At 38.5% G+C, this 24354-nt stretch overlaps 1 protein-coding gene across 1 annotated transcript; it reads right to left on the reverse strand.

The window, feature by feature from the left end:
- Positions 1-3225: 3225 nt before the first annotated feature.
- On the reverse strand, positions 3226-22123 carry LOC114652303 (granzyme A-like). Its single transcript, XM_028802622.2, has 5 exons — positions 21949-22123; positions 15834-15978; positions 7945-8083; positions 5011-5286; positions 3226-3540 (listed from the first exon to the last, which is right to left on the reverse strand). Exons 1-5 carry the CDS (start codon positions 22010-22012, stop codon positions 3370-3372), a joined length of 795 nt encoding a protein of 264 aa, XP_028658455.1. The 5' UTR covers positions 22013-22123; the 3' UTR covers positions 3226-3369.
- Positions 22124-24354: the final 2231 nt, after the last annotated feature.

Raw genomic sequence — 24354 nt, forward strand, 5'->3', positions numbered from 1 at the left:
GCCTCTTCGCTTGACATAATGGGAAAATCAAAAGAAACCAGCCAAGACCTTGGACAAAAAATTGTGGACCTCCACAAATCTGGTTCATCCTTGGGAACAATTTCCAAATACCTGAAGGTTCCACGTTCATCTGTACAAATAATAATATGCAAATATAAACACCATGGGATCAGACAACCATCAACAAAAGACCTTGTGAAGATGCTGGAGGAAACAGGTAGACGAGTATCGATATCCACAGTAAAATGAGTCCTATAATCACATACCTGAAAGGCTGTTCAGTGAGGAAGAAACCAATGCTTCAAAGCTGCCATAAAACAGCCAGACTGCAGTTTGCAGTGGCACAAGGGGACAAAGATCTTACCTTCAGGTGAAATGTCCTCTGGTCTGATGAATCCAAGATCAAACTGTGTGACCATCATTCTGTTTGGAGAAAAAAGGGCGAGGCTTGCAAGCCAAATAACACCCTCCCAACCGTCAAGCATGGGAGTGGGAGCATCACGCTGTGGGTGTGCTTTGCTGCAGGGGCGACTGGTGACCTTCACAAAATTGATGGCATCAGAAGGAAGAACAATTATGTAGATATACTTTACCAACATCTTAAGAGCTCAGCAAAGAAGGTGAAGCTCAGTCACAAACAGGTCTTCCAAATGAACGCTGACCCCAGGTATACCTCCATGGATGTGGCAAAATGGCTTAAGGACAACAAGGTCAAGGATTTGGAGTGGACATTACAAACCCCTGACCTCAGTTTGATTCAAATTTTGGGGGCAGAACTGATAAAGCATGTGTGAGTAATGAGGCCTATGGACCTGCTGTCCCAGTTACACCAGTTCTGTCTGGAGGAATGGACCAAAATTCCAGCAACTTATTGTCAAAAGCTTCTGGAAGGCGACTAAAAACATTTAGATCAAGTTAAACAATTTCAAGGCAATGCTAACCAAATATTAAGAAAGTGTATGTAAACTTGTGACCCACTGGAATTGTGATAAAGTCAAGTAAACATGAAATAATCTGTGGAAAAAAAATACTTTTGTCCTTCACAAAGCAGATGCCTTAAACGCTACGCTACGCTAATTTATAGTTTATTAGTATAAAATCTGTGGAGGGGTTATAATTTGAGTTTTAATGGATTTAGTTTCAGTGTAAGTATAGTATAAACACAGATGCACAGTGCATGTCTATGTACTGTATATGTAAGAGTTTTGAAGGGCTACATCATTGTATGTCCGCAGAATTAAAGGTTATTCCACCACGAAAAGGACAGAGGGTTTAGAGATGCAAACCTGATGAAGTCTAACAACCAATCTGCTGTGTCTGTTACCTTCTTTCCTCTTCAGTGTGGAATAGCCTTTAACATTTTTCTCTCACATATTACATCAGTGGATTACTCTCATCTGGCACTTCTGAGGTATGTACTACAACCCTGAGTTTGAGGGGGCATTTGGGCTAACTATGTCATACTCTGTTCCCTCCACATTACTGAGAAGATGCCCAGTGAGGGCATTTGACTTCACCTCTACCTATATATCCCATGGCCACCAGAATACACCACACCACAGGTTGGAGATCCTAGTTGGGTTTCTGAATGAGGCACCCCTAGCTTTTTCTCTATTTTTGGAAGCTCTTTTGTTCCCTTCTTGTGCCACAGAATGTGTGTTTTTTTGCACTTTTCTTTTGATTAAATGGGGACATCCGGGCTGGCACCCAAAATTTCTCCTTATGGCCCTGCAGTAGCTCTTTTGACCATTATATATATATATTCATTTTTTCTCCCTTTGTGGATCTCCAGCTGCAAATATGCAAACCGTATCACAGACCTTCTCTTCCATATATATATATATATATATATATATATATATATATATATATATATATATATATATATATATACTGGGGTGGCACGGTGGCGCAGTGGTAGCGCTGCTGCCTCGCAGTTAGGAGACCCGGGTTTGCTTCCCGGGTCCACCCTGCGTGGAGTTTGCATGTTCTCCCCGTGTCTGCGTGGGTTTCCTCCGGGTGCTCCGGTTTCCTCCCACGGTCCAAAGACATGCAGGTTAGGTGGATTGGTGATTCTAAATTGGCCCTAGTGTGTGCTTGGTGTGTGGGTGTGTTTGCGTGTGTCCTGCGGTGGGTTGGCACCCTGCCCAGGATTGGTTCCCTGCCTTGTGCCCTGTGTTGGCTGGGATTGGCTCCAGCAGGCCCCCGTGACCCTATGTTCGGATTCAGTGGGTTGGAAAATGGATGGATGGATATATATATACTGTATATATATATATATATATATATATATACACACACACAGAGGTGGAAAAAAGTGTGTTTACAGTTGAGAGTATGCAAGGCCGGCAATTTGAGCACTTATGTGATTGTACCTAAGTGCACTGTGACATTCTTTTGTCTTAATAAAGTTAATAAAGCTATTTTAATAATCATAACCTGTATATCTTTTTCCATACAAACAACTGAACCTACTTTTGATACACTTTTCTGGTCAAAGGTTTTAGAAAATCTCAGTTTTTCCAGTTTTTCCTTCAATGACCTAAAAAGGTGAGAAGGTAAGCAGTAAACTGCCAGAGGATTAAATTTAAAGTTTATGTTAGCAAAAACTAAAAAAAAAGTAAATATCAGACTATTACAAATGTGCCTTCTTCAGGGAACAACTAACATGTTACAACCTGCAGATGTTAAAGTAAATTAAGCCATGCAATTTCAAGCAAACAATTTGCACAGGTGTTCCAACTTCTATTGATAACTTTAAAACTCACAGTACATCTGTCTTAAAGCAGAGTTAGGACAGACTGTGTTACGACACCCTCTGAGTACAACTTGGATGATATTACACTCTAGAAAGTTGTAAATTCCAGTGATAATGGCAAGAAAATGGCAATTAACAAATGAAATGACAAAGAGCATTATTACCTTTAGAAGTGTAGGCCTTTCATTTAGAGAAATTGCAAAAAAAAAAATTGTCAGTGTCGGTGAGTACAGTGATGTCCTTCACGATCCAAAGACAATTGGACAGATTGATAAGAAGAGATCTGGCAGACCCAAAGTAACAACCCAGAAGACAAGTTTCTGAGAGTTACCAGCTTGCATGATTGGTGCCTTACAGCACAACAGCTTATTAATACAAATTATTTATCATTTTATTTATCATTTTATTGTGAAAGAGATTCAAAAGTATGAAAGATTAAGTAATAATAATTAGTCAAATAATTAAGCTTTAGGTGCCACAGAATGTAACAAAATTTCAGTTTGAAATAGTAAAAAAGTGACAAGATATACAAAGAAAGCATCACTTATACATCAAATCAATTAGATTTCAAATTGACAAATTAACCGTAAACGATTGAATCAGATATATGTTTAAAGAGCATTTTTTCCTGTAAATTCACCCCCAGTGACATTATGAATCCACTGGATGTATTTGGGGGTAAGCAAGGTGTAAACCCCTGGTTTTGATCCACATTTTATGGGACCAAATGAAGTGACGGCTGCAAATTCATTATTACAAATAACAGGTCCACCTGAATCACCCTGCAGGACAAAAAAAGAAATGAGTCAGCACTTGGAGATGAATTATTATTGTAATCATATTTGATAAACATACTGTATTATTGAGTTACAATATTTTAGCAACAATTGCTGACAACAGCAATGAATTTCACAGCAAAGTGTTATCTGGTTTTGTATCAAACAGCATAGTTTTCTGTGATGTTTTACACTTTTTGAAGGGTTTGATAGAAGCTGAATTGATTTCCTTAACTCTTTTAGGGCGGATGTCGACTTTTGTCGAAATTCAGGGGTAGAGGATGGTAATCTGCTGTAAACCATGACGAAATTCGCCGTTACGTTTTAGTTCAACTCTCTTTGCTAGAAGGAAAGTTCGCTTTATTGATTTGACTTCGATTCCCTGCGTGTGTGTGAGTAGCAAGGAGCAAACAACCTCTAAAATGGCGAGAGACCAAAACGAATGCATAAAGCAAAGTACTCCGTGGATGACGTTTAGCGTATTATTGCTGAATCAGACTCTATATTGTCGGAATTCAATTTTGATTGAAGTGATCTGGAAATGGAGATCAAAAAATGAAAGTGAGGTACTGGCATCAGCTGATTGTGATGCTCAACACGTTCGTGTAGCTGATGTGCCTATGGCAATGTTCGCCTGGAAGGACAGCCACTTACGATGACAAGAGAGACATATCAGATTGCGTCGCACTGCGACTGCCACCGTCACACAAAGACAGCCAGGCAGCCAGCCCACCATGCATTCCTGCTGGCAATCGAGCCCCAACAGCAACAACCCACCCCATTCACGTGCAACCAATGCCACCAGAGATGGCAAACAGGCACCCACAGCAGCCACAGTACGCAGCAACCAACGTTTCATGTTGAAAAAATATTCATCCCTCAAAGAGTTAATGAATGTTTTGCTTAGAGGTTGTTTTCAAGTATTGTAAAATAATTTATGACTTGGCCCACCATCATGTTGTTTTTCTCTACATGGTACCATGCTTTGTGCACTTACTGCATTGTCACATGTTGGTGGCTAGAACTGCATAATATGTGACATCATCCATAGTATAAAGGTGGAGCTGTGGATTTCCTGGTCACCTGAGATCATGAATACAAGTGATGGAGTTGAAGCTGACACACATGAAGATACTGATAGCAGGCATAGAAAGAATGCTGAGGATACACATAAGGCAAGAGATATCAAATATTTTTCAATTTATTCTATTACCTGTCTTTGATGGATAACATAGCTAGTAAAATATAAATTATTTGATTGTGACAAAATTGTTTGAAATGATATTTCAATTGATGTCTTTGGATTTAAAATTATTGCTTAGAATAAACAAATACAAAGGCTTAAAACAGTTTCATGTATGAACTTAAAACAATAATAGAAGTATAAATAATAATAATAAAGCTGTAAAAAAGCACCGGATCAGTAATCATAAGCCTTTGAGTGAAGAAAGAAGGAATTCATTGTAATGTTCTTACCTCACAAGTATCCTTTTTGCCTCTTTTATCTCCAGCACACAACATGTTACGTGTAATAACTTGGTTTTCTTTGATAAACGTTTTCTGGCATTTGGCCCTTTCTATGACAGTGATGTTGACCTCCATTAACACATCAGAGTCGGAGTTCTTTTTGTTGCTTATTCGTCCCCATCCAGCTGTAGAGCACAGAGTGTTTGGTTTGATGTCTTTGAATGATGAAACTGATGGGAGTTTCAGAGTTGAGACAAAGCGATTCAGTTTTGCTGGTTTATCAAGCTATGAAACAAAAGGATTTGTTAAGTGTCTAGAGGAACATTCTCATGACACAACATTCTCAAACTCACTAACTGGAGTTCTGGGAACCATTGAAAGAATAATTTGATTTTTTTTATTAATAAATGTAACTTTTACTATTCAATTCATTAGTTTTCTTCCCCCGAGTGCAGCCTCAAATCTGTTACGGTTTATGTCCATCCATCCATCCATTATCCAACCCGCTATATCCTAACTACAGGGTCATGGGGGTCAGCTGGAGCCAATCCCAACCAACACAGGGCGTTAGGCAGGAAACAAACCCTGGGCAGGGCGCCAGCCCACCGCAGTATGGTTTATGTACTATATTTAAAACTATAATGCTCCAAAAAATAAAGAATTAAGCTATGTAACCTATACAGTGGATTCAGAAAGTATTCAGACACCTTCACTTTCTGTACACTTACTTGTGTTGTTGATTTAATTTTAAATGACTACATTTGCCATTTTTTTCCTTCACTCCATACTTACTAGTCCATAACGACAAAGTGAAAACATGTTTTCAGAAATATTTGCAAATTTATTAATAATCAATAACTGATGCTCATTCATATAAGTATTCAGACCCTTAATGCAGTACTTCATAAAATCTCCTTTGGCAACAATTACAGCTTTGAGTCTTTTTAAGTAACTCTCTATAATCTTTGCACACATTTGGCCAGTTTATCCCATTCTATCCTGGCTTATCTTTTAAAGCTTTATTAGTTTGGATGGTAAATGTCTGTAAACTGGTGTTTTCAGGTCTCTCCACAGATGTTCTGTGGAATTAAGTCTGGGCTTTGACTGGGACACTCAAGAACTGTCAGAAATGTTCCCTGAAGCCACTCCAGCCTTGTCTAGGCTGTTGTTTTGGATCATCATGGTGCTGAAAGGTCACCCCAGTCTGAGGTCATGTGCTTTTTTTAGCAGGTTTTCTTCAAAGACCTCCTTCCTTCAATTCTGTCCACTGAGAAGCAGCCCAATAGCATGATGCAGTCACCCCAATGCTTCACTGTAGGGATGGTAGTAGGCTGGTGCCTGGTCTTAGCCAGACATAGTGCTTGGATTTCTGTCAAGAGAGTTCCATATTTGTCTCATCAGAACAGAGGATCTTTTTCCTGCTGCTCTCAGAGTCATTTAAACATTCATCTGTCAGTCTACCAATTGATTGGAGTGCTGCTGAGAGGTTCTCTCATCTAGCAGAGGACTTTTGAAGCTCTGTTAGAGTGACCCTTGGGTTCTTGCTCACCTCCTTGACCAAGGCCCTTCTTGTCTGGTTACTCAGTTTGTCCAGATGGCCAACTCTAGGAAGAGTCCTGGAGATTCCATACTCATTCCATGTCACAATTACTGATGCCATTATGTTACTGGAAGCACTAAGAGCTTTAGAACTGGTTTTATCCCTTTATCCTGATCAATACAATTTGATCATCTACAGAGAGTTCCTTGGACTTTATGGCTTGGTTTTTGTCCTGACATACAGTGTCAATTGTGGGACCTCATATACTGTACATAGATGTGTCTTTCTACTTCAGTCACATTCTCGACATACCACAAGGGGAATTAAAGAGAACAGGGGGTGCACCTGACCACAGTTTGGAGTGTTACAGCAAAGGTTCAGAATAATTCTATGAATCAGAGATTTCAGTTTTTGATTTTCAACACATTTGCACACTTTTCTGAAAAAATGTTTTCTCTATTTCATTATGAGTTATTAAATATAGATTGATGGGTCAAAAGGACAAATTTTATCCATTTAAAATTAATTCTACAGCACAATAAAATGGGCAGAAAGTGCAGGGGTTTAAATACTTTCTGAATCCACTGTATAGACAAAAACACACAGATTACGGTGATCACAATGTAATGCAATAGGAGTATAAAGTTTTCTGGTTTTATAGTTGTGATACGGCCACATGACAATGGAGGAGAAGAAAGCAAAAACATACAAAGTCTGATAGCCAGGATCATTTGGCTATTTTACGATATCTTCAATTTATATAAAAGCCAATGTATGTTCCAGCATCACTTCCGAATGGCTGGAGCGATTTTCATGAAACTTGGTACACATGTTTCTCATTGGTCGACTAAAAATACTGTAGGGTGAAATCAACCCCTAACCCACCCCCTTCTGGGTAGGGTGGGGGGTAATCTTGCAGTCTTGTATGCATGTCAACATCCAGTTGACACTCAGAACGACCACCAGAGGGCGACTACCAGCATTCTTCATGTTTGAGCACTACCACGCCACTTTTGCTTTTGAAATTAAATAGAGTTGGCCGGTTCCGAGCGTCAACTGGTTAATAACATACATACAAGACCGCAAGACAAGCAAATTAGTGAGTCTTCATTATCTGTTAATTTACTTTTATTTTTAAAGTTGTGTTTTTTTAATTACATTTTTCTCATACAATTAAAAAAAAACACTTTATTTTCCTCCCGGGCAGTGCTGGGTATTTCAGCTAGTTTGATGGTAAAACAAAATAATGCTGCAGTTCAGCAGTGGATTGTCATTCAACACAATACTTTCACTGTGCTATGCAGAAAGTATAGTAAGATTTATAAAAATCAAAACTGAACTTGGTCTTGTTTCATCTTTGATAAATTCAAACTTGAATAAGTTAAGGAAACTTTTGACAGTACCTGGAGCAGCATAAGATCATTTGTTCTTGTTTCTTTGTCAAAGCACTGATGCATAAATGATTTCTTGACCACAAATATCTGCTTCTCTTTTTCAGACATTGAAATCGAATGGACCCCAAGCGTAACCTTTAATTTCTGTCTATAGAAAAAGTAAAAATGCTTTAAATGAAATTTAGCAGGACATTCCTGTAAGTTAACTTTAATTCAGAAGACACTTGTTTAAGAGTTGGCTTTGTGAAACTCACATTCAGATATTCTGAAGGGGCTTGATGTTTCATTGCATCAATTAAAATCTTTATTGAGTGCAAACAGAATATCAAAGAAGAAAACTGTCCACTGCTCCACTCAAATACAGCTCCATCCAGACGTACTCTATAATCCATGTGCAAAGCATACAATGGTCTGAATCATTCATTCAATGCAAGTTCTCTCCAGAGGTTAATTACGGAAGTAAAAAACTTGCATACTTTAAGTCACAACAAATGTGTAAAATGTAAGTAACTCCATCCATTTTCCAACCCGCTCAATCCGAACACAGGGTCATGGGGGTCTGCTGGAGCCAATCCCAGCCAACACAGGGCACAAGGCAGGAACCAATCCCGGGCAGGGTGCCAACCCACCGCAGGACACACACAAACACACCCACACACCAAGCACACACTAGGGCCAATTTAGAATCGCCAATCCACCTAACCTGCATGTCTTTGGACAGTGGGAGGAAACCCAGGTCCCCCAACTGCGAGGCAGCAGCGCTACCCACTGCGCCACCATGTAACTATACTTTAAAAAGTAATAAAAATAAATGGAAAGCACTATTGATGGACAATTCATTGATGTTTTTTTCTTGTTGAGGAAGTCATACAAATCAATTCATGGACACAAACAAATTCATTCAAGATTGATGTAGTGCATGTGTAATGTCAACAGGGTCTTTTGTTTTACAGGTAAATGTTTAAAGTACTGTACATGTTCAAGTACCGCCAGTCTGATTTCTGATTCTCATTCACTTTACTTATGATTCCTTCAAGTTCAAACTGAATCAATATCAGGGTTAGGGTTATGTTTTTTTATTTATGTGAGACTCCGTTTCCTAAAAACAAGGAAAATTAAATCATTCTCATTGTGTAGGCACAATGCCTGTTTACCACTTCCCAACACATTAAAGTAAGAAAAAAAAAATTAATTTGTTTTTTAAGGGTTAGGTTTGCCAGAGCGTAGGGTTAACTTTGTTAGAGTTAGAAAGTATTGTTTGTTTTGTAGTTTGTTACTGCATTCATTTTGCAGAGAATATAGAATCATAATAATAAACACATGCATTGATGTTCCTTTCTACATTCAATAAATTAGCCACACAAAACTGAATTTCATAAAAAAATATCTTCCTAAGTTCTAACAATTTTTTGCTTTCAACTTCACTTCAATGAATACTTTTTTGCCACTCAGTGACTGCACCAAGCATGCGCCATTCACCGATTCTTTGAGTTTTTGAGTTTGAACTGAATCATTACCCGAGAATGAGGCGCACAATTCTTGTTCACTTACATTGCAAGTCAATACTCAGTCATTTGATTCTCAAACTGAATCATCGCTTGAGAACGAGATGCACACTTTTCGTTCATTTGATTCGTGAACTGAATCATTACCTGAGAACGAGGTACATACTTCTTGTTCACTTCTGATTCTTTAATGTATATCCCATATTTTAATTACGCATTTTTTTGATATGTTGTCATACTTTGTGCTTTCAAGTAATACACTATGAATTATCAGCATGTTTAATATATAATGCTATATGTCTTATTATGGGTGGATTGTATATTTGTGATGTGGTTCATTCAGAGATTTTTCATTCGAATTAAATCAGAAAAGCAAATCAAAATGCCAGTCACTAGAAAGCACAACCTTTCCTCTGTCTTCAAACTGTGTTTAATTTAATTCAGTACTGGGCACAAAATAGAAACCAGTCCTGGACAGGATGCCAGTTGATTGGAGGGCGCACTGATGTCGGTACTCATTGAGATATGTTCAATTTAGAAACACTAGTTAAACTAACATGTATGAATTTGGAATGTGTGAACTAAAACCAGAGTGCCAAAAGGTCTGCATTCATAAGTTCAAATCAAAGTGAATTTCACAGAGAAGAGCGAAATTCATATGCTAATCACCATGTAGCATGCCATCAGGCTACAGCACTATGATCAATAGATGATGAGAACTGGTGTATACATCTCTCTGATAGACACTGTAGATATTCACCAACACAAATACATGGCTATTTCTAGAGATCTTTAAAAAATAATAAAAAATAAATAATTTGCACAGTGGACATGTTTGAACAGCAACATACTTCTTAATACAGTGGTTTCAAGTTGAGTCCTGAGGGACCCCCATGGCTGCACATTTTTATTCCAAGTGCTTTCACAGTCAATGCATCATTCTTACTTTGATTAACATAATTGTTTAATTATCTAGTTTGCAGATGTTTCCAAGAAATTCATTATTTTTTGTATTTTTGTCTGTAGTACTAGGGTGTTTAACCGTGTTAGCCATTATGAATGCAGTGAGAAGTCAAGCAAAATGACACCTTTTATTAGCTAACTGAAAAGATTACAATATGAAAACTTTCAAGGCAACTCAGGCCCCTTCTTCAGGCAAGATGTAATCTTGATGACATTACATGATGATTACATCTTGCCTGAAGAAGGTGTCAATAAAAGGTGTTATTTTCCTTGACTTGTATATTTGTCATAATTTTATACGTAGACATTTATTTTGCTGTTTCCTTTCTAATTTAACCTAATTTGTACAGTTTTTGTGATTTGGGTCTTATTTTTGTCCAAAGGCTGATTATCAGCAATGAGCACAGGGTCTCATGGACACTGAGGGATGGTGGGGAAAGAAGGGAGCAGGGACAAACAACATTGAATGCTAAAGAGGAGGTAAATACTTTATCGCCATTTTCACTTGTCTGCCAAATTGTATTAATAGTCTGTTTAATGAACAGACGAGAGAATATGCCATTCAAGTTATTGTTCCCCATCAGTGCTATCAGCAGTTAGATACAATTAAGGAAGCAGACAATATAGAAAATGGCAGCACAGTGGTGCGGTGGTAGCATTGCTGCCTTGTAGTAAGAAGACCAGATTTTCCCTGCATGGAGTTGGCATGTTCTCCCTGTGTCTGTGTGGGTTTCCTTCGGGTGCTCTGGATTCCTCCCACAGTCCAAAGACATGCAGGTTAGGATGGATTGGCCCATCTGTGTGATTGTGTGTGTGTGTTTGCTCTGCGATGGACTGGCACCCTGTCGGGGGTTTGTTCCTGCCTTGCGCCCTATGCTTGCTGGGATAGGCTCCAGCACCCCTGCAGGACCAAGTGAGTTGGAAAATGACTGAATGACACTAAAGAAAAGGGTTAATTAAAAAGAAAATAGTCCTTCAATTTTTGGCAAAAGTACAAATATTTCAGAATTTCTTAGAATAATATAAAAGGCTAGCTAACTAAACAATGAGCCCATTTATAGATAATAATGACGCACTGGGTGTGAAATTAGGTGGAATAAAAAGGTCCCCGCCAAGACTGGACTTGTGAAACGCTATCTTAGCTGAGGGCTTTTTCTCTTTTAGTCTCTAAATTACATGTTTTATAATTTTTTACTACTTATATAATTAATTATTGATTGATAATTTCACTGGTCCCATTGAATTTTTCATTTCATGCTTCTTATTATTTGACTGGCCTGCCATGACCGACACAGCCGTGCCCCTGTTTGTCTGTGCAGCTGTCCATTCCATTTCTTCTCGGCCACATCCTGTTCCTGTCTTACGTACCTCTATATAGGTCAGTGCCAGCCAAAGTCGTCAAGCAGCCAGCAGCTGCCTTTTTTCTAACCATTAGTGTCTTTCCTGTTTGCCCACACCTTGGTGTTTAGAACTTGTGGTGACATTCTAGTTTTGGTAAGAGTTTCTGACTTTGACCATTGCCTTTCCTGTTGATGAGTTCTGATTCCTCTCTGATAAATAATATTAATTCCATTGACGATGCTTGCTTAGTGTTAGTTTAGCACAATTTTGCACAGCGCCCAGGTTATTTCTATCGGAGTACAAAGTACAGTGAAAATTCAGGAGCTAACAACTTTATCTCAAAACCTAACGAAACCTCAGAACACCACTTTCAACACTCTCTATCAATAGGATACATATCATGTTTCATTAAAATGCTTTATTGTCCATCCATCCATTTTCCAACCCGCTGAATCCGAACACAGGGTCACGGGGGTCTGCTGGAGCCAATCCCAGCCAACACAGGGCACAAGGCAGGAACCAATCCCAGGCAGGGTGCCAACCCACCGCAGATGCTTTATTATCCTAACCCTTTATATACTGTGTCCCCCTCATGATGTTTGAGACAGAGACACATTTATCCTTGATTTACTCTTCTGCTTCACAATTTAAAACCACAAATCAAACACTTCAGACATCGCGATTAAAGTGCACATTGCATATTTTCAATTAAGGGAATTTGCAGACATTTCTGTCACACCATCTAGAAATGATAGCACTGTTTCTACATGGTTCCCCCATTTCAGGGCACCAAAATCTTGGGGACACAGCAATGGCAGGGGTTATTAAAGAAGTCATATTTAGTTCTTTGTCACATATTCCTTGCATGTAATGACTTCTTGAAGATATCACCAGATGCTGAGGTTTTTCTCTGTTGATGCTCTGCCAAGCCTCTAATCCAGCCACCTTCAGCTCCTGCTTATTTTTGGGGCTTGTTGCTTTAAGGTTTCTCTTCAGCATATGGAAGGCCTGCTCAAATAAATTTAAGTCAAGTGACTGGCTTGGTCATTCAAGAATTTTCAAATTGGTAGATTTGAAAAACTCCTCTTTTGCCTTAGAAGTATGTTTGAGATCTTTACCTTGCTGTAGGAAGAAGCACTGTCCTCTGAGTTTGAAGACATTTACTAAAATTTGAGCAGATCTGATGTTTCTATACACCTCATAATTCAGTGGGCCACTGCCATCAACGACAGTTTCATCATCAATGAAGAGAAGTGTGCCAGTACCTGTGGCAGTCATTCATATCTGGGTCATAACACCCCCCAGCACCACATTTAACAAGTGAGGTGGTCTGCTCTGAATCCTGAGCAGTTCCTTTTTGGTCTCCACACTTTGCTCTTGCCATCACACTGGTGCAGGTTCATCTTTGTCTCATTTGTTCAAAAGACTTTTTTGCCAGAATTCTGCAGGCTCTCTTAAGTCTTTTTTCTCAAACTGTAATCTGGCCATCTTGTTGTGGCTAACCAGTGGTTTGCATCTTGCAGTGTGGCCTCTGTATTTCTGTTCATCTCTGACACATCAACATTTGCCTCCTGAAGACTGTGTCTGATCTGTCGGACAGGCATTTGGGGCTTAGTGAGGATTCTTCTGTCATCAACAATGGAGGTCTTACTCGACCTACCAGTCCCTTTGTGATTACTGAACTCACCAGTTTCTTTTTAATGATATTCCATACAGTTGATTTAAGTCATCCTAAGGTTTTACTGATGTCTCCAGTAGTTTTATTCCTGTTTTTCGGCCTCATAAAAGCTTCTTTGACTTTTATTGGCACTGTTCTCATGTTAAACAATGGTAACTACAGACTCCAAAGGGTAGAAGCAAGTCAAGGTATCTTATGAAGCAATGAAACCCACCTGAACATCACAAACACCTGTGACACCCCACACGTTATAATGCCCTGAAATGGGGGGACCATGTAGAAAAAGTGCTATCATTAGTACTTGGTGTGACAGAAATGTCTGCAAATACTCTTAAATGAAAGTCTGCAGGGTGTACTTTAATCACATCTGAATGGTTTGATTTGTAATTGTGGAGCAGGGGAGTAAATCAAGGGAAGAAAAGGGGTCTTTGTCCCAAACATTCTGGAGGGCACTGTATATGTAGATTACATTTGTTCTCTAAAATAGTGGTTTTTACTTTCTTGTATACGAAGTATAGGGAAAGTAGTGGAGTCGTCCAAAAATTCGATTTTTGAGATTTTCATGAATCTTGATGTTTTAGACCTCCCCAAGTCTGAAAATGCAGTTTTTAGAATTATGTCTGTGTGTGTGTGTGTGTGTGTGTATGTGTGTAAACATGATAACTTTAGTACGCTTTCACTTAGGCCAACCAAATTTTGCATACAAGAATTAGGTACAAAACAAACATTTTTATTAACTTTTGAGCTGTTTCCGCTAACCAGAAGTGGTATTTTTCTTGAAACGTTTCCCCAAAAATATAAAACATGTGATAATTTCACATCATACTATGGCAGGGGTCCTCAATCATAGTCCTGGAGGGCCGCAGTGGCTGCAGGTTTTTGTTCTAACCCGGTTGCTTAATTAGAAAGCAATTCTTGCCAATAATTTAATTTTATGGCTTGTTAGTGCTTTAACTCTGCTATGACAGGTAATTCTCATATCCTGGATTGTCTTCCGCTTTCTAAGGATATCATCGAAATGATTTGAAGGCTAAAATGGATGAGTAATTCTCAGTCCTTCACTTTTTTCTCTTCACTTTCCTTACAAGTATTTAATTAAACCCAATAGTGCATGATAAATACACACAGGTGTAAACGGTAACAAGCTAAAGGGAGAAATGCTGGTCTCTTTTGTCATTTGCATGTTATTGCTAATTAGGAGCAATTTAAAAACAAGAATACAGCTGTTTAAGACTAAAATAAGCAATAAGGGTTCAAAATCTTAACGAATGAGACAACTAAAGTGAAACCGAAGTGTTACTTGAGCAATAAGTGCTTCTTATTAAGCAATTGGGTTGGAGCAAAAACCTGCAGCCACTGCGGCCCTCCAGGACTGTGATTGAGGACCCCATACTATGGTAAAGCATCGCATTCTAAGCTTTTTTTTGTCTCTTTGCATTTTTACGAAAAAACAACCAGTTTTCAAGAAAATCGCAATTTTCTGTTCAACTTTCACATTACACAAGTATTACATTACACACATTATTAAAATCTCCGGCAACTTTTGACCCACCTCTGTTTAATGAAAGTAATAATTTACCTGAATTGTTCACCAAAATAAAATTATCATGGCAAATTTTTTATTCATGCAGCTGGAGAGTCCAATTTATTTAACTTACTTTACTTTTATAATAATTGTTCAATATATTATTAATTTGATTTGATTTGTTGTTGATGGTTCTTTAATGTACATAATATAAAAATATAATCCTTGTCTTGCGGCTTACTCCTCAAATATCCATCCCCATATCTGAGTATACGAGAAAGTCTAGGTGAGACCACTCCATGTTAAAACCTTCATCTGTCAAAAACTGGATGTGACAGAGCAATTTTGCTGGGAGATTTAAATTCAGCATCCAAACACCTACAGTTTTTTACAGGAGGAAAACATTTTTTTTTTTTTGCTTACCAGTCTTATTTGACTGTAAAATTATTTTAAATATATTATTCTATGTCTCCTCCTATCCTTCCTTTTCTATAAATTGTACATCTAATTTTGCTGTCTACAGACAAAGTTAAAAGAAAGTTACAGGTGAACTTTTAACATGTCGTTCAGCCACAGAACACAGACTTGAAGCGTATCAAAATAATGTGAATCTATGCTGGGAAGAGCAGGTTCATGTTACATACAAATTGAGGTAGACATCACTTTTGGCTCATGTTAATACCATAACAGATATTACATTTTTTTGAAGACCATAAACGAGAGAGATTTATTCTGAATTGCATTATATCCCCTGAGAACCTGCAATTAAAAGCAATGTAGTATGCAGAAATGTCCAGGACACAGAACTCAGTGAATTCAGAAGAACCAGACAATGGATAGGGTCATCTATGTACATTTGTATGCCTGGAATATAATACAAACTTACGAAATACAGTGAGCTGCAGTCAGAACCCAGTTTGGCTTGATTAGAGTTCCTCCACATACTGATGAATTCTGATTTTGAACGAGGGCCATGTATGGTCTGGAATATCTTGCCACTTCTTTGCCTCCAATAATTTCCATACAGTCATCTTAATGGTGAGAAACAAAGAAACAAATCAAAAAATGTATGTACAAATGTTCTAACCACCAATGAATCAGTGAAACAATCAAACAGATGTGATGATGCATTTTAGGGGTCCGTGACAGCATGCAGGTTTTGAATAAGAAACCAGTGTGTCTCAGGTTCAGTAGTTGTGGCCATAGGGTGTTTGCTGTGGAGACCAGCTGATTTCTTGATTAGGTCAGCTGTTCCACATCAACACTCCACAGATAGTAATTAGGACGCCGGGCCCACAGTAGTACAGAGGGACCTGGAGAGATCAAGACAAAAAAGAAAGAAAGACAGAAGAATAAATCAAGAAACAGAGCAGAAAAGACATCAGACAGGATCGTGGCAGAGCAGGTGCTGTGGAGTGGAGACTTACTGATCGGGGAAGATGCCCCATTTGGAACAGTGGCACTCCGTGGGGTAGAGTCTCACCTGTGGAATGCTCCAGTGGAGCAGGAGTGACCATTCACTCCAAGGGTCTCTTGAACACTGAGGGATGGTGGGGAGAGAAGAGAGCAAGGGTCACAGAGTCCTCGCAGATACCAAGGGATGGCGATGGGGACACGAGCCCTCTACAGGTTGACCGTGCTTGCTGGCAGGTTATCTTCATTTGCGGACGAGAACTCACTGGTTGAACAGAGGAGGCACTGTTTCAGTAGGAGGCACAGAGGCTCATGATTTTGTTTTAATGGATGATCCTGAATGTGTTTTAGACTTTGATTTTTACCCATTTTTGGAATTTATTTATTGAGATTTTAACCTTCATGTGAACACTGTTTTTATAATAGATTATGTATTTATAATTGACTACACTGTACTTTTGGTTTTAAATACTTTGATTGCAATAAAAGCACTAAGCACATTGCACCATCTCTTGCTGTGTGTATGTGGGTGTCCTCATTGTCCAATCCATCCTCTGCTTACATCAATCAATGTCCCAGGATCAAGAGGCATATGCCAGCTGCAGGAAAACTGGGCATCATAGCAGACAGTAACACAATTAATTCATTTTAAAGGAAATGTTTTCAAATGAGCAAAACTATCAATTTTAAATATGATCTAATGTAAATTCATCCATTTTCCAACCCGCTGAATCCGATCACAGGGTCACGGGGGTCTGCTGGAGCCAATCCCAGCCAACACAGGGCACAAGGCAGGAACCAATCCCTGGCAGGGTGCCAACCCACCGCAGTCTAATGTAAATTTGGGAAATAAATAACTTTTGATTTTGAATAACAAAACAGGTGTACATTTGTCAATTAATTTTCTAAGAGTTGTTCTTCAGAACGATGCCATAGGGAAACCATTTTTGATTTCCAAAAATCCCATCCACATGAAGGTTCCAGAAAAAAAGCCTTTATTTATTTAGATATGTAACAGATTTTATAAATAATCATAAATAGATGATAACGGATTTGTGAAGTACCAGTGGATCATGATGTTAAAAGGACTCTTGCTACATGCAATAACACAGGCCAAGTCCAGGTTTTCTTAATCTGGGAAGCACCATCACAGGAAATTGTGGTACAGATCAGGATGTCTACTGACAGATCTGCCAAACATTGCCGGTATTCCAACGCCTGCACCAAATGTGATTGACGATGTCAATCAATCGTGCAACAAAAGTCTGACTCTACAATAGCATTGTGGTGCTGACTGCTATATACGCTAATGAGACATGGAGGGCAACTAAAGACATTGCCCGGGGCTGCAACATCTTCCATTGGAGATCGTACCACAATTGGGTCACCAATGATGAAGTGCTGTGATTGAGTGGGCTCCCGAGATTAGACAACATTGTTACCAGCCAGCGAATACTATTAGCAGGCCATGTGCTCAGGCTACCAGAACGCCATATCCCAAGGACTGCTATAAACTGGACATGCAGGACTGGCAAAAGAAAATAAGGGGTGCCCCTTTAAGACCTGGCGGGTGACCAGCTGAGAAGATTTCCATGCCGCCGACATCGACTGGGAAGAAACACCAATGATCACGACTGATCGAAATCATTGGAGACAACTTGCTGCCCAATGTGCTGAACGGTGTGGGAGGAACTAAGGCTAAGATGCCCTTATCCAAGACAACTTTGAACTTTTGAGATAAAATTGATTACATTTTCTTTTGTTTTCCAATAGGGTGACTTGCTCATGATTATGTAGTGTCAGTAGTGGGATTTCAACCCATAACCTCAGGTCCAAAGCCTTACCCACTACTCTACACTGCCTGTGTAGTTTATTTGCATTTTGTTTTATACATATTTATATTGTGTTCCTGAAGTGACCAGAAAGTTTTATAGTATTATATATTACTAGCTGTGTAATCCTGTGCTGTAAAAAGTCCTAGAAACTATTGAAATCGTCAGAAAAAAAACTGAAATGTAGAGATGTCAGGTAATTGAAAGGAACTGCTCTGGGCATCTCTCGCCTAGGAGGTTTCGAGTTACCGACATGCTTGCATCAATTGTGCATTAGCAGCAGGAGGAAAAGTAAAAGGAATACCGTTTTGACGATGTTAGCAGCTAATCGACTTTGTCTTTCTTCAGAGATTTTGTTTTGCTGACGTGCTGGCCTCACTTGTGCTATTAGTGGCTAAGCGAGTTTTCTGTTTCCTCAGAGGTGGAGCCCTTACCCCGACTCCACCTCTCACTTCCAGGCCAGACAAACACACACACTTCCACAAATAGACATTTATATACAGTATAAGGTGTGCATTATATATCTATTATTTTGTAACCATGTTTATCTATTGCTATTGTTTTTCTCTTGTATTATATTGTATTGCTTTGAGCTACTTTAATGTGTGAAGATGTCCTATATAAATAAACCTGCTGTTGCTGTAGAAGTATTTTTTCCATGTTCAGTTTTCTGTTCATTAACAGGAAGTCTGCTTTTTGTGGATTTAAAACCTTTATTTTGATGTTCATGTGAGTATTTCTAAAGGCTATTACAAATGTAACCACATTGTGATTGCTGTTGCTCACCTATTTTTTTTATTCTGCCTCCACCAAAGAGGTGGTCTACAGTTGTTAAACTGCATGAAGTGATGATGATTTTAGGGGTCTCTTACTAATTTCCCAGGTCACTTAAAACATTTAAGATACAATTGGTTTAATTTCTTTTGTTTTTGCAATTGGAAGTGACTTGCTTTGTGGTCACGCAGTGTCAGCAGCAGGACTAGAACCCACAACCTTGGGCTTGAAGCCCAACACCTTAACCACTATGCCACACTACCTACCTTCCCAAAAGGGTTTTCCAATTAATGTCCAGAAAGATGAAATCACCTTGTATTCTTACTATTTTTTATTTCACCGAAAAATGTGTTGCTGTCAAAAATTTTAGAAAGTGTGCCAACCTCCAATAACGTTTATCTTTATTATCTTTGAAATCAGCAGAAACAAGTTGAGGATCCCACATAGAATTGAAAAATCAAGATAGAGATCTCCTTAATATCTTTTTAGATTTCTCCTAGACATCAATGTGATCAGAAATAAATAAAACAGAGACATGTTCTTTTCTCTCATGCTTCTCAGATTATTCACCTGAGAAAATAAAAATACCCCAATATTCTCAGAAGTGTTTCCTCTTGAGTTTCAATAGAAATCTCAGCAAAGTCACACAATGGGCTCAGATTTTCAAAGTAATGTTTTGACATTTTTTTCACAATTTGAAAGTATTTGCACTGTGTGTTCAGTAATAATGGTGAAATGTATGGACAGTTGTTTATGGTAATAAAACACTTAACAATGATAACAAAACTGTAGTCATTCCTTCTGAATAATATTATTAGTTGCTCTCATATACATTGCTGTGCTCCAATAGGATCATTTGGGAAGAAGAGGCCTTCAGTGTGGAGTAGTGATTAAGACTTTGGACTTCAAACCCTAAGGTTATGCGCTCACATCCCACTACTGACACCATATGACCACAAGAAAGTCCCCTCAGCTGCCTGTGCTCATATTGTAACTGATCATAGCCCAAATGTTGGAAGTCACCTTAGATAAAGGCATCTGTCCAACAATAAGTACTAAATGTGAAGTCTTGAAAGAGATTAAAATAAGACTAGAAAAATATCTCACAATATATAACACACTTTTCAATCCAAATTCTCAAGTTTGACTCCTTTTACCTCTGTAGTATCTCACGTCTCATTTTTATCTAAAACTATTAAGGAATTTTAGCAGAAACCATCTATGACAAAGCTGATTCTTAAATGAAACATAAATGAGAACATCTCTTAAGTCTCATCAGCCATCAACGATCAACCTTTGAGCAATAAATGTGGCATGCCTTTATTTATTACATTTTTTTTCATCAGAATTAACACTCTACATCAGTAATTATTGGGGACTGAGTGTGGCTGCAGGTTTTTGTCCAACCAGATTCACAATCAGTGATAATAATTGATCTCATTTAATTAACTGGCCTTTTTTCTTCTCTCTTATACTGCTCTCAGAAAAGCAAAGCAGTATGATTTTTACATATATAAGACCTTTAGAAATATTTCCATTTTTGCTATAGATTTAAAGGCTTAGCTGTCTTTTATGATTTTCTTATTTTTGTCCCTTTTCTGTGTGGCTTGCCCACCTCATTGTATTCTAATAATGACATTTAAAAACAAGCAGAGCAGACTCCCAGGCAAACAACACTGAATGGTGAATGGTTGCAACTACTTCAGCATCAGTAAATAGTAATAGTAGTAGTAAACAATGCATTAATAAAACAGAACACCTGGAAAACAACAACAACAACAACAACATTTATTTATATAGCACATTTTCATACAAAAAGTAGCTCAAAGTGCTTTACATAATGAAGAAAAGAAGAATAAAAGACAAATAAGAAATTAAAATAAGACAACCTTAGTTAACATAAAAAGGAGTAAGGTCCGATGGCCAGGGTGGACAGAAAAAACAAAAAAAAACTCCAGAAGGCTGGAGAAAAAAATAAAATCTGTAGGGGTTCCAGGCCACGAGACCGCCCAGGAAAAGCAGAATAAAACTATTGTTAAAAAGTAAAAGAAAAAAGTACATTATCTAAATATTACATAGTACATTAGAGGATCAGCTCAAGTTGGATGGTTGGGAGACAAAGTCAGAGAGGTGAGGTTGCGTTGATTTGGACATGTGCAGAGGAGAGATGCTGGGTATATTGGGAGAAGGATGTTAAGGATAGAGCTGCCAGGGAAATGGAAAAGAGGAAGACCTAAGAGAAGGTTTATGGATGTGGTGAGAGAGGACATGCAGGTGATGGGTGTAACAGAGCAAGATGATGAGGACAGAAAGATATGGAACAAGATGATCTGCTGTTGCAACCCCTAACGGGAGCAGCCGAAAGAAGAAGAAGACATTTTGCTAAATATTTAACAAACTTGGTTTTGTAATTTCAACATTAACCCCAAAACACTGAGAAGTCAAGCAAAATGACACCTTTTATTGGCTAACATAAAAAGATTATAAAATGCAAGCTTTCGAGGCAACTCAGGCCCCAAAACACAGAAACTGTGAATTAGCAATTCACTTCATTAGGCTAAGAGTCGAATTAAGAACAGAAGTTGGCTGGGACAGAAATCTACAGCCACAAAGGGTCCCCAGGACCAAGTTTGGGAACCACTGGTCTATAGCAAAATTTTCTCATCCATCCATCCATCCATCCATCCATCCATCCATCCATCCATCCATCCATCCATCCATCCATCTTCTTAAGCCATTTATGTTAAATTTTTCATGACAGTAGTACTTATACGTAACTTTAGTACTGAGAAGGTGTGCCACATTCTACTTTTTTAATTACCTTTGCAGGCAGAATTTAAAGAACACCCAGAGGTATCATAAATTACTTGAGCTTATCCTGAACACAGCCACTGGTAGTGATGCTGTACTTATCCCCAAAGAAGTCAAACAAAACTCAAGTCTACCATAGAGCTAGAAAACAAAAAATGATGCATACTTTACCTCCTGGCAACCCTAGGAAGGTGACTGTGAAGAGGCACAGAGCATATGCTGAAGTCAGGGTCATTGTGAGTTTTTTGAGGTGACTGGCTGGGTAATGTTTTCAATGCACTTCACTGGAAAGAAGTGATCTCATCACTTTTAGCCATCTAATAAACTAATATTTATGGTAAAGACACACATATATTGCACACTGTGGTTTTCTTTGGAGGGTTACACACTTGATGGTGGGTGGTCTGCATGTCTAGATATGACTTGACATTGTAACGGAAATCGGCAGCACTAACCAGCAATGGGTTTAGGCAGGTCCTGCTTGCTGCTGCTGCTTCTTTGAAATGATTAACTAAACACACAATTATTTCCATTTAATAAACATTAGAAAACTACAAAGCTAATGAGAATTATTTGAAAATATTTAATTTTTAGAAAGTTCTTTCTCATCATCTATACATTTTTGTAGAAAAAGTGCTAATTCACTTTTTAAAATACTGATTTAAAAAATTGTGATTTCACTGTTTTAAAGTAAAACCTAAAAGAACATTTGACAGACATGAATTTAATCCTTAGCTCGGACTCTATGTGAAGTCTAAGAGTTCTTCTTTGTCTGGATTTTCTCAGAGTGCTTGATATTTCTCTTTTCTACAGCCCAAAGACTTGAGGTGAAATAACGTTTCTAAACTGACCCTGAATGAGTAAGTAAGGGGTGAGCACAGTCACATCGGGTTGGACTGGCACTCCATTTGGTGTGGACTTTTGCTTTGTGGCTCATGTTGCTGAGATTTTCTTTGTCCACAGAACTTCAATGAAAAAATCTGGCAAAGAATATTTATGAATTATTGGGAAAAGTTCACCCTTACAAAATTGTGAAGTCCAAGTAAAAATCAGCACAACATAGTTTGGTACACTTTCTTTTAGGTATTGCACAAATACTTCTATTACTCAAAAACTATTATGTAGGCTATTATGCTGTTTTGCCTGCCTATGGTAAAGTCTTCTATGATGGAAGATCATAGGAATCATCGTGTAGAGGAGTCCTTTCATCGGACTGGCTGGCCCAGCACTGACTCAGCTGTGGAATGGTCAATAGGGGGAGGCAGCTTGATGGCTGATGTCTCCAGGACTCTGAACAAATCCAAATCATATTATGTGATATCATCTGCTGTTGAATTCTGTTCTGTACTTGTAATATTTCTACCACACTATTATATTGCATTGAGGATTACTTGTGTTCTGTTCTGTGTATTGTGTTATATTTACCCCCTTTATCTTAAAACCCGGGCAGCACAGTGGCACAGTGGGTAGCGCTGCTGCCTCACAGTTAGGAGACCTGGGTTTGCTTCCCGGGTCCTCCCTACATGGAGTTTGCATGTTCTCCCTGTGTCTGTGTGGGTTTCCTCCCACAGTCCAAAGACATGCAGGTTAGGTGCATTGGCGATCCTAAATTGTCCCTAGTGTGTGCTTGGTGTGTGTGTGTGCCCTGTGTTGGCTGGGATTGGCTCCAGCAGACCCCTGTGACCCTATAGCTAGAATATAGGGTTGGATGATGGATGGATTTTAAAACCCACTGCACACCCAACCTACCTGGAAAGGGGTCTCTTTTTGAACTGCCTTTCCCAAGGTTTCTTCAATTTTTTTTCCCTACAAGGGTTTTTTTTGTAGTTTTTCCTGGTTTTCTTAGAGAGTCAAGGCTTGGGGGCTTTCAAAAAGCAGGGCCTGTTAAAGCCCATTGCGGCGCTTCTTGTGTGATTTTGGGCTATACAAAAATAAATTGTATTGCATTGTATTGTAGGCTTCTTTTTATGGAGTAAGATTCCTATCAAATAATAATTTACAACAAATTTTCATTTTACAATAGTGAATATGCTTGCGCTTCTCAAAATTACGCTTGCTCTCTGTGCTGTGTGTAAAATTATTTCTTTCTATTATAATAAAAAAATCCTGGGACGAGACAAGACTTTTTAGCCTGGGATGAGATGTAACTTTTTCAGAGAGATACTTGTATGTCCTGCGAGACGAGACTTTGTGCCAAGAGATTTAACCGCGTCCAGGGTCGGAAATAAAAGACAAAAAGTAGATGACAAAGTAGAACGTCGTAAAGAATTCTAAAATGTTGACGTGATACACCTGCAAAGCAGGTTAGAGATAATGAAAGTACTAAAATTCAAAAGTCTCAAAAAAATGATAGTAAAGATCGCATTAGTGCAAACAAATGGAAATTTTTACTCAGTGAAATAACGGAACAATGAAAAGAGATTGAATATATTGTTTGGAGACTTGTAGATCGTCTAATTCATGTTGCCATCAGGGAAAAGTAGTGTTTCTTCCCAATGAAGAGGCATATTATGTGAGAATTAGAAGATTTGTTTTTTGGTGAAAGTGAAATCCACATACGCGAGCGGCAGAGACGCG

The sequence above is a fragment of the Erpetoichthys calabaricus genome, chromosome 5, assembly GCF_900747795.2.
Source record: "Erpetoichthys calabaricus chromosome 5, fErpCal1.3, whole genome shotgun sequence".
In the NCBI taxonomy this organism is placed as follows: Eukaryota; Metazoa; Chordata; class Cladistia; order Polypteriformes; family Polypteridae; genus Erpetoichthys; species Erpetoichthys calabaricus.